The sequence below is a fragment of the Tyto alba genome, unplaced genomic scaffold, assembly GCF_018691265.1.
Source record: "Tyto alba isolate M040663 unplaced genomic scaffold, T.alba_DEE_v4.0 Super-Scaffold_9, whole genome shotgun sequence".
Taxonomy (NCBI): Eukaryota; Metazoa; Chordata; class Aves; order Strigiformes; family Tytonidae; genus Tyto; species Tyto alba.
The window spans coordinates 17,706,301-17,718,664 of NW_024881330.1; the positions used below are offsets into that span (position 1 = coordinate 17,706,301).

At 34.6% G+C, this 12,364-nt stretch overlaps 1 protein-coding gene across 1 annotated transcript in view; it reads left to right on the top strand.

Moving 5' to 3' along the window:
- CSMD3 (CUB and Sushi multiple domains 3) overlaps window positions 1-12,364 on the top strand; it is a 703,442-nt gene that overhangs the window by 75,472 nt on the left and 615,606 nt on the right. Inside the window, exon 2 of the mRNA XM_042785878.1 lies at window positions 10,572-10,794. Within this exon, the coding sequence (XP_042641812.1) occupies window positions 10,572-10,794 (223 nt within the window). The remainder of the gene's footprint in view (window positions 1-10,571; window positions 10,795-12,364) is intronic.

The window sequence follows — 12,364 nt, forward strand, 5'->3', positions numbered from 1 at the left end:
AGTTATGTGTTTTGCTTACTTGATAAGAAAAGCCACAGGCCCCTGCTGAATATTAATGGATAAGAGGGAGGAACTGAATGTCCAAGTCTGTGCCTTGGGCTGTTATAAAACAAATCATCATTAAGTCTCAAGAAATAATTAGCAACAGGGTTTTGGTTTGGTTTGGTTTTGTGCTGATATAAGATGAAACCCAAGAAAACAGACTCAGACCGGACATCTACATTTTTCTCATACATAAGGTGTTTGCATGGGTATAGTAACAGTGTAATAGTATGTAAGAGACATTTTTGATTATGTAATACCTAGCACATTAATTAATGTCTGTCCAAATTCCAATCAGTAGATATTGCAAAAAGCAAGTAATATGCCAAATTCCTTTGTCCCATACAAATGAACATACAGACATCTAGCCAACAATAAAATCTCAGTATTTACAAGAATAATTTATTAAAATACAATGGTATGACTATTCTCTCAAACAGTTTTACATGACAAGTTAAACTATGCCATCCAAGTCAGAACTATTTACCTAAATATTTTTGCTTCTTATATTTGTGACTTCAGTGCTGTGCTGTTTGCCTTTATTGGTTTTCTTTCTCTCATTAAACATTTTCATATATTCCTTTCCTATAGAAATTCTTCAGTCTGTCTTTTTTTTCTTTCCATATAATTTTCAGTTATTGTTTTAGTGATATCAATAAATGAGGTCTCATTAAAAATCTTATTAACTGAGATATCTCAGTGACTAAAAATGTTCTTCTTTTCGACTTAGTTTTGATTTTGCCTCAATCTATACTGCATCAACTGACTACTGAAATGTATATTCTCTTTTATGATTAAAAAAACCATATTTATGACACGTAGAAAAAAGTACGTGTTAATACTTTGACCTACTGCAAATTCAGGAATGTGCAATGAGAATTCATTAAAAATCAAAAAGTGATCAGAACTGACAATCTGAAAAATTACCTTTGCATTCAGACACATGAAAACATTGGAAAAATCAAAACTGTGTAGATTCATAGATGAAAAGAAAGATTTTTTTGGCTGCTTCATTCAACAGTTACTTTTTTTTAGAAAGCTTATGAGTAAATGAAGGCAGAATTCGTTTATGTTTTTTAAAAAGATCTGTGCTAGTTCTTGAGGAAATCCTATTACAACATAAATTATTTTAAGAAGTGGACATAAAACATTGTTCTTCAAAAGACTAATCTTTCTGGTTGGTCTAGTGTTCTTTATGTCTGGGGGTTTTACAAAACCCCTGGATACCTTAATACAGACACTTCAGTTTAATAAAGCATCATTAAAATCACAAATAGGTTTTTGTTTGTTTTTTAAAAATTATACCTCTTCTGAAGGTAATCCCTGTGGGTGAATGAGAAGACTTTCTAGGTTATTTAAATCTGAAGCAATCTAAACTGCCATAGAACATTGTCTTATTTTTTTGAAAGAAGGAACCAGAATATAGGAAAACCATCTGTGATAGTGTACAGTAAATACTGAGCCATTGCTATGATCAATTTATATTGGCAGAAACCTAAAAGAGAGCCTTAATTTTGTTCTGATTTTCCAAGCACTGAATCTTCAGAGCATTTTCTAATCTTGAAGTCACTTCAAACCAGCATCATATTTATTTGATAATATTTATTTCCTATCTGAATGCTTACTGGAACTTTTTTCATCATTCTGTGTTTTCTTATCCCTTCTCTCCCCTCCCTTTTTGAGTTTGACTAAATCCATGATGTTTTAGAAGGATTATGGGAACAGGTTTTTTTCTTTCTCTAAAGCGATACACTAATTTCAACAGGTTACTTACATTTGCAATAATCTGTCAGTTATATGAAACTGCTACAAGTTTTCAAACTACCAAATGTAATATACTGTAATTGTGGTTTTCTTTTCTTTTTTCTTTCTTTTTTTTTTTTTTTTTTCCCTTACTAGATTAAGTCTCTGTGTAAATCTCGTTAGAGAGGTCTGGATCCTAGATTTTAATGAACTAGATATATAATGACAGAGGTTTCCTGTGTATGTCAATGGGATTTAAATTTAAGGAATTCAAGTCAGTATTATATTGACTGTTCTACTGTTACATTGCAATTAGTGTGAAAACTGTAGTTAAGGTTTTCAGACATATGAACTTTAATTTAAAATTGTAGTACTAAATGTATGTTAATTGCTTCAGAATTTACTTTTTTATTTTATTTGTGTTATTATGTGACTGTTTCCCTTATTTAAGAATTCTGATATTTACCAATTTAATAATATTGCTAATTAATAATTCTGCTGTGGACAACTTAATTTACTCTTTTTATTTTTTCCAAATGTAACTTTTCCAAGCCCTGTTATTTACTTATATCCTAGAGACACAAAGACCTGTAATTTGCAGCAAAATATTTTATTTACCAACATTTTAAATATAATAACAAATAAATACAATGGTAATGAAGCTTTAGAAGCAATATATTGCATGGATTCAAATAAATTATAAACTATTTCAGATGTTTTAGTCTGACCTGCTCCTGCAGTGAGTTTATCTTACTACTGTCTTTCATGCTGTTCACATGGAAAGGTCTGACTGCTTACCAGCACATTTTAATGAAAAGAGAATTTTGCTCTAAGGTACGTTATCTGAAAATCAATTAGGAAGTCTATGCAAATTTAGACTTGTTATTTCTGAAAGAACAGAAAAGCTTCAAAATGTTATTGGCAGATCATCATATTCTGGGAGTGGTTTTCCTTGCCATTTTGACTTGCTAAGTGGTGATTCTAACCTAACTTAAAAAATAACCTAATTTAATTATGAAATTAATAGTTTCTCAGATCGCACATTAAAAAAAAAGACAACAAAGGAAACAGTACGAAACCTTTGGACATGTGGTTAGCTTTGCAGAAAAGGGAATGGTGAAAAGTAAATGTAAATTCACTTTTCAGGTGGAAGAACTGCAGAAAGAGTAGGTAGAAGAAGAAGAGTGCAGGGTCAGAGTACTAATGAAGGCACTTTTCACATTAGTTCTCCTAAAATGAGGAAGTCATAGCTCAAAATGCTTATTCTTAAACACAGGAGAGAGAATAAGGGTGGCTGAATGCCACTGAGACCAGAAATTCTATTATTTGAAATCCAAATTATCTTAAAAAAAACCCTAAAAATCTTTAATATCTATCTATAATCTCCCCAAACATAAGAAATCTGATTTCCCTGTACGTCTGGCAGTGCTAGCATGTGTGAGGGGTATTAGATATGGCAGGCTTTCAATCTCAGAGAGGATTTTTAATTCGTTCTGTGATGAGATTCCAAATGTCCTCTCTTGTTTTTATGTCTAGTTCAATTGCCCAGATGTTTGTCACATCTGAGATTACCCTTCTCTGGCTGCATGAGCAAGGAGACAGTTATTATGGAACAGATGATCCCTTGTCTACGAGGCATTTGACATATTACATGAGGAATAGAAGTCTTGAAATATTCTTAGCAGGAAAGTTAATTACATACTGAGGATAAAATCTTGAGTGTACTTCAGCTAACTGTTCAAACCAGACTTTCATCTGTGGTGGTTGTAGCAATGCTTTTAAAATAGAAGCAGAAGGCTACTCCCTGTCAAAGAGTTATTTTCAGGCCAAAATAATTAAGCGCCAAGGGTAAGGAAAAAAACCTGTATTTTGCTGTGAAAGTGGTAATCTTCTTCTGGTGAATAACTTACAGGGTGTAGATTTATGTTACATCTTTTTTAAAGTTCTTATAAGGTGGGTGACACTACTGAAGTTACAGCCTTTTTGTTTTCAGATATAGGAAATGGTTAGCAATTTTCTGTTATAGAGCAAGAAATATACACAATGACAATAAATACTTATTTCAATATACGTAATAAAAATGTTATGGATGCTTTTATTAAATGAGATATAGTTTATTTTACCACCCTGCCACTTGACTTCTTCTGCTCCTCGGGATGGATTCCATGTGAACATTAGCAGTCCTGCTGTTATTTACACCTTGTTTCTTAAAAGAAGAAACATGCTCAATACTGACACGAGGGGACGGAATCTTCTGTCCCTCTTCCAGTTTTCACAGCTGAAACAAGTGGAAGACAGCACTAAAATATTTATGATCCTCTTTCAGAGAAGGTGGCTGAAACAGAGTTAAGAAATTACTCTTTGGAGAAAAACCAGTACTTCAGAAAGTTCTTCAAATGCAGTGATAATTACTTTACAGTGATAGCTTATTTTTGGCTGGTATTCTGTACCAGTTCCACTGAGCTTGTTATAGGGTTTCCAGCCAACCCTACCAAATGATTAGAAAAGTAATTTTGGCACCTTGTTATAACTTCTGCAAGGGCAAGACAATCTATCTTACACAACTATTTGCAAAGAAGTAATCTATCTTTTCTCATAACCTTAAAATGATATAAATCATAAAGTCTTAAAACAAGCTTCTTTTGAACATTTTATAATGTCTATATATTGGCACAATTTCCAGTAAGCTGAGCAGACAATAAGCATTCAACTATCTTGTTTGTGAAAATAAATGCTTTTAAGAACATACTGAAAAGAAATGACAATTTAGTTAAGAAATCCTAAATTTCTTGGAAATCATAAGAGCTGATTTTCAGAGGTGCTACAATGTTGTTCTTCCATTGTACACTTCACAAACACAGGATTTTTAGGTTTTTTTACAAGACTTTATTAGGCATGTCTGGAGTTTGTCTAGACTAAAGAAACTAGTCTAAATCGCGGAAATAAGCATTATATGTAAAAAAAAAAAGAAGGATTGACAAAAATAGAAAAAAAAAATCAACCCACAGAGATATACATAACCACAACAGAAAAAGTTATTATTACTTTGGCAACTTAAAAAAGAATAAAATCACATAATTTGTCTGTGGTTTGTTTTTTTAAAATGGTCAGGTGAAATATTAAATGTAGACTTTGCTCAGCTGGTAGAAATCTCATTGTAAAAACTGCTATTGGAAATGAGATGGAAGTGAGAAGGATTCTTTGAAATAGAGAGTATTGGGTTAAACAGGCATAGAGGTCTGTATGAATATAAGATAGACATTTCTGAAACAGTAGCAGCTCTAATGCCTTGTAGCTGGTATGGATACCTACCCCACTTCAAACTACTACGCAGGATCAGAGTACTTTTGTTCTGGTGTTCTGTGGTGCAGGGCTGCTGCTGGTATTTACACCTTGCATGTACAGGAGGAAAATGAGACTCAGCAAGAACCAGAGGGTTATAATGTTCTGGTAGGAATGGACACCAGTGAGAGTCCTTAGTGTAAAAGTCACCAGTCACACCTGTTATGAAAGCACCATAAAGAAAGAAAGAAGTATGCAAGATGTTGGACATTTGAGGGAAGCAGAGAAAAAGGTGGAAGGAACTAAATCCAGTACATTAAAGGAGGGAATTATCTTGCATGATTATACTGATGTGAAAAAAGTCAATAAACTTTATGTTGGAAGATAAGGTTAGAGAAAGGAGTCTTATTTTATTCAGAAAAGAGGCTTATGGGGAAATGGAAAACTATGAATGGATGAGAACTAAAACATGACAAGAAGGCACAAAAAGGTAAATTTCAAACATAGTCCAAAGTAAAATACAGTCATTGCATCTGTTGAGATCTTCCTCTTCATTTTGTAAATAGGATCAAAGATTTTGGTGTAAGGTAGGTCAGAACAATTAAAATGATAGAGAAGCTGAGATGGTTTAGAAAGAAAGATAGTGTATATATTTTCCAAAAATGGAAAGGACTAATAGGAAGGAGAAAAGGCTTTATGAAATAGGGAAAGGTTCACATCACTGTGAAATCTGTCACTGTAGAATTCCAACAGGTTCTTTGCAGTGCTACGAAACACATGTGAGAGTATATGAAACTACAAAAACAAGAGGTTTCACAAACAGGGCTATGGGGGAGAATAAAGAAACAAGAAGGATCAACACACAGGCACCATAAAAACAAAGGTAATGATAATGCAAATCAACAGAAAGAGTATCCAGCAGAAAAGAAAATTAGAACAATCCTTACTGATTTATGGTCACAGTGAAAATTAACTGGTCCTTGCTGCAAAAGGCAGTCAAATGATCAAAGATCACAAATAGAAAAAGGTGTTGCAGAAACATGAAAAGAGCAGGACAGACAGTGAGTAAAGTTGATGAATTCTGAATGGAAGAGGACCATCATCTAAGGTGAAAGAACAATTTTGCTAATAGGTAGATTGCACAAAATAAAGGGAAATGAACATGGATGACATGTCTAAAGAATACTTTAAGATACTACTGACTTTAAGTTGGATGCAAGTGGAAGACATGAAAGATCAGGATATCGGAAGAGATATAGAAGAAAAAAGTATCATGTGAACAGCTCATCTTCCATTTTCTCAGTTTGCTCTTAAATGACAGCAAGTATTAGATACCTCTTTAAAAGGAAATACACAAGCAACTTAGAATGTGTGAGTATGTTAATCAATGTAGACACAACAGAATTATCTTATGGTGATGACTAATACTAAAGAATATATTACACAAAAAAGATGAGACAAAAGGTGTGGAGTACTTGCAAAGTGAGAGTTGTGGAAATATGTTATTAAGCAGTATAGTTGAATGGTCAGGAAGAAAAGAAAAAGCAAAAGGCAATCTTATAGTGTACTGAGTGAGTATAGTTATGGTACATCCAAGGGCAAGGGGTATGGATAAGGCATAAGTATTATTTGCTTTGTTAGAAGGCAATGAAAGTTGAATACATAGATTAAGTAAGAACTGATGTTACTGATGCTTACTGATACCCTACAGTGAATCAAAGGATGACTGAAACCAGAAAGAGAAGAAGTGTTTTCTGATTTCAATAAATATTTGTCCATGTAAAATTGATGAGACTTAAACATCTGAATTTTAAATTCTGGTAGAAAACAACACAATGGAAACTGAATCATATTAACTATTAAGAGATTATCATCAATGGTGTTTATCTTCACATTTACTTCAGCAAGCATTTTTTTTCTAGCGTAACTTCAAGCTTTTCAAAATTCTTTATCTCATGCTTTGAAACAAACATTCTCTTTAATAAAAAACAGTTTGCAAGTAAATTCTGTTTTGAATACTAGTTCTGAAATCTAGATGAAAAAGATCACAGTATATGTTACCACTTACTTCACCATGAATTTTGCCTTGTGAAAATAAATGTCATGTTTTCAACATTTGATCAGACCAGCCAGTTAATGCACCTTGTCTATTTTGAATGTAACCAGGTTGGTCTGCCAAGGTGAAGAGCATTACAGAATGGATTAACATATGAAAGTAGATATTAGAGTGCATGTTGTATGGATTCTGTTGGCATGAATGTTTATTTTACAGACTAAAAAGTAGACCTATCAAAATCAAGCTTCATTGTTGTATTTTTTTTTTTTCCATTCTTGGAATTAAAAATATATCTTCTGACACATGCATAGCTGTGTTTCATTTTGCTAGTCATTGTTGAAAAAACAATTTATATCATCTTGCAGCATATGAGTAATTCTCTTTTGTTACAGTTTGGATATGGAGTAAGAGGAGAAAGTGGAACTCCTGTATGACATGGAAGTTTATATTTCATATATATGTATGAATAGGAACAATTATTGGAACCAACATGAAGCATTACATTCTTCAATAAGTAGTGTGTTATCTCACAAGGCCCTTTCTCATTGTTTTGGCTCTGTTCTTTTTTTGGAAAAATATAATGTTATTTTCATCACAGAGGACCGATCATTTGAGTTTTTCTTTATAGCTTGCATTGAATTAACAGAATAGTACATATGTAATTGATACCTCTTCTGACTTAGATACAGCAACAGTGACACAGCTTCTGAATCATGGAGCTGTATTATGACATTGAGCCAGAGTTCATGCTGATTCCCACATTTGGTCTGGAGAGATGCATAGAAATTAACAGTGTATGCTATTTTATTTACAAGTCTCTCTCTAAATTTTTTCTCTAATTGAACTGAAGTAGGCCTCAGCAAGAGATTTCTAGGAAAATTAAATTGATAAATATATACACTCTTAGATATTTTCAAAGTCTTATTCCAGTAACTATATTTGGCAGGAGGTGCTAGATTTCTAGGATGAAGACCTTATGATGAGTAAATAGTTTAGTTTTGTAAAGTGACTTGTGCACAAACAATATTCCAAAAGATTTTTAAGGTGCTAAATAAAACAGCTGAGCTTAAATAATAAATAATAACACATAAAGGAGATTTTAAAATAGTTTGAGTATATGAGGGAGATGCAGAAAGACAGAAATAAACCATATTTCTAGCAATGAAGGTTGATAACATATGAAAGTGTGTAGGCACTGATATGAAAATGAATTCTCTAAGCTAATTTGCAGTAGAAAATAAAATTTGCAATACATGTCAGATGAAGCAAACAAAGCCCTAATTACTTTATAGGAGGATCTTCCATTTACTCACTGTCCTATCTATCTATGATATACTGATATTTGTAGTAAAAGTGTAATCACAGTTCATAAGAGGCATCTTTTCTCACCATTGGAGATTATGAAAAAGCCAAGATAAAAATATTGGATGTATCCCTCTTCTGTTGTCAAGAAAAGTTACTTTACAGTGTAGCAATACCAAATGTAAAATCTTAAGGGATTTCTGCTTAGAACTTCAGAGGGTCTCTGCATGTTTAAATGCTCAACACAAAGACAAGCTTGTGAATATGCCATAAAGATGATTTAATGAGCTCAAACATATACATGTGTGTATAATTAAGGAGATGGCATCTGGTTTGTTTGTTTGTAGTTATTAAATTTATATCATCTTTCTCTGAAAGAGCATGCTGAGCAACTGAGTGCTTTGTGCTTTCTCTTAGTTGATGAAATCCCCCCACTAGCAGAGGGTTCCTGCTCTGAGCATGCCTGGGGAAGAGAAGCTTCAGGGGTGCAAAAGGCAAAGCAGGAAGACTGATCTAATATTTAAGGAATAAGAGAGCAGAAATCCTGGAGAGGAGATGTAGACCTACAGTCAGACTGCAAAGCTGGTGGAAAGAAAAAGAATATCCTAAGGACCTAGAGAAGTTAGGAACTGTTGTAACTGAGCATTGGGACTGAGAGCAAGAATATAGAAAAGGACCCGCCCTGCCAGGACACAGTGGCTTGGGGGAGATCTTTTTATAATTACTCGTTTTCTATTTTTTCCCAGAAAATTGTTTTTCTATATAAAAAGAAAATTGCTTATAGTCCAAGAAAATTTGGCTTTTGAATATATGGGCCATTTCTGACATTTGGGGATATTCATGTTAAAAAGGATCTATTGGCAGATCCACCTTTCAGCTTTGGCCTACTGTACTGATGTGGGCTGGAATAGAGTTAATTTTCTTCATAACAGATCCCATGATATTATATTTTGGATTTGTGACCAAAACAGTGTTGATAACAGAAGGTTGTTTTACTTATTGCTGAACAGTGCTTACACAGCGCCAAGGTCTCTGTTTCTCATGCTGCCCTCTGCCCCAGCAAATAGGCTGGAGATGGGCAAGAAATTGGGAGGGGACACCGCCAGGACAGCTGGCCCCAAGTGACCAAAGGAAAATTCCATACCATATGACATCATGTTGAGTGATAAAAAACAAGGCAAAGAAGGAGGAAGGGGGGATATTCAGGGTTATGGCGTTTGTCTTCCCATTTAACTGTTAGGCGTGATGGAGCCCTACTTTCCTGGAAGTGGCTAAACAACTGCCTGCTGAAGTAGCCGATGAATTCCTTATCTGCTTTGCTTACTCGTACAGCTTTTGCTGTACCTATTAAACTGTCTTCATGTCAACCCACAGATTTTCTCAGTTTAAACCTTTCCAATTTTCTCCCCCATCCCACCAGGAGGGAGTGAGTGTGCAGCTGTGTGGGGCTTAGCTGGCTACTGGGGTTAAACAACAACACCCACCTACAGTCAGTCAAATACATAAGCTGTTCATCTCAATAATTTATTTAGATATAGACAAGTTTACTAAGTTCCTTCTGTTTGCAAATACACAATGCAGTTATTTACATGAGGTAATATGCAACAGATGACTATTTCACATTGAGTCTTTAAGTACACAGCTTTCATAAACCAGAATTATTGATTGGAAAAAGCCTTTTCATAATAAATAGCCTTTCGGTCTCATCCAATCCCAAAATCTCTGGAGGAGCAGCAGAAGATTAATAGATCTAATCTACATCAGACGTGCACCAAAAGATGACTCATTTACTTTGCTCTGGCTGTTTCTCTTCCTTTTTACAAAAAGGGGAATTGATGCAAATACTTTGCCTCATAGGCAACCAAATTCAGTCATAGATGTTGTTTATGTGTATTTATTTGCAAAGATGCTACCATATGTCTTTACAGAAACAATATGGAAAACACATTTGTTAGGTGGGTGGGGTTGTTTGGCATTAAGTGGCCAGGATTTGTATTAAAACATGGGCTTTACCTTTCTAAATGAAGTACTTGCAAAGAAGTATTTTGATAGTTTTTTAGAAATCATGAATTCCAATAATGTATTTTATTGAAGGTTAAAATGGTTTGTTAACTTCTGTTTCCTTGTGTTTTTTTTTTTTTTTTAGGATTTATTTATACCTGTGGTGGAACTTTAAAAGGACTTAATGGCACTATAGAAAGCCCTGGCTTCCCATATGGATATCCAAATGGTGCAAACTGTACATGGGTTATAATAGCAGAAGAAAGAAACAGAATACAGATTGTCTTTCAGTCTTTTGCTCTAGAAGAAGAATATGATTATTTGTCATTATATGATGGGCATCCTCATCCTGCAAACTTTAGGACAAGGTAAAGAATAAACATTAAAATGTAACTTGTATTCATATCTTAAAAATATCTTAGAAAATACTTATAGTTAATATTTTAAAATTATATATTATTTCTTATTTGGATATTAAAGTCCACTTTCCTTAATTAATCATAAATGTCTTAAAATCCTGTATGATGTGCTTTAATTCTAGTTAAAGTGTTAAAATCAATTTAGCCCTCACAAAATTTGTCTCAACAAAACTTAATTAATTAAGAAGCAAATGCTTATGGATAAATTAAATATAAAGTGAATATGAAATTGTGGAGGTCTCAGTTTGGATGATCTAGTAGTGGTGGAAATTTTGTAATCTTTGCAACAGTAGGCTTTTGTGAGAGATCAGAAAAAGATAACATATTTAAGGTGAAAGAATAGGTAATTTTTTTGCAATTGTGTGTGAACATCTTCTAAAACAAAGGGATTACATGAGTGAAACAGTTTAACAAGTCAAGAATGTGATGAGTCACAGAACATTTTTTATCAGTGTCTGCTTCAGAGTCATGGACCAGATGCGTAGTTCTGGAAGGTTGCAGCTTGAGGGATACGTAATAATTCTGCAATAGAAACAGCTATATTATCCATACATTTGCTAGTTATCTTTATTATCATCTATATTGACTTCTGTAAGTCAAGTTGTCATCTACCTTTAGCGCAGTCCCACACAACACCCTTGTTGCTAAATAGGAGACAGATGGATTTGATGGGTGGACTGTTTGATGGCTAAAGCATTGGGTAGATGGACACATCCAAAGAGTTGCAGTCAACGGATTGGAGATGCTGTTGGAGATGTAATGTAATGGAGATCACTAATAGATATCCTTCAGGGGTCCATATTGAGACCAATACTATTCAATTCCTTTTTTAATGACATGGAGTGTAGGACTGAGTGGACCCTCAGCAAGTTCATGGATGACACCAAGTTAAGTGGTGTGGTTTATTTGCTTAAGGGAAGGGGTACCATCCAGAAGGACACTGGCAGGCTTGAGGAGTGGGCCTGTGAGAACCTCATGAAGTTCAACGAGGTCAAGGGAAACATACTGCACCTGGGTCAGGGCAATCCTCAGCACCAATACAGTCTGGGGGATGAATGGATTAAGAGCAGTCTTGAAGAGAAGGACTTGGTTGGTTGGTTGATGAGAAGCTTAACGTGGCCCAACGATGTACGTTTGCAGCCCAGAAAGCCAACTGTATCTTGGACTGTGTCAAAAGTATCATGGCCACCAGGTCGAGGGAGGTGATTCTTTCACTCTGCTCTGCCCTCGTGAGATCTCATTTGCAGTACTGTGTCCAGCTCTGGAGCCCCCAACAGAAGAAGGACATGGACCTGCTCGAGCAGGTCCACAGAAGGGCCATGAAGATGATCAGAGGGCTGGAACAGTTGTTCTATGAAGACAGACTGAATGACTCAGAGGTGTTTAACCTGGAGAAGAGGAGTCTTTGAGGAGTCCTTATAGCAGCTTTCCGGTACTTAAAGGGGGCTTATAACATGGAGAGAGATTTTTTACTAGGGCCTGTAGTGACAGAACAAAGGGCAACAGTTTTAAACTGGAA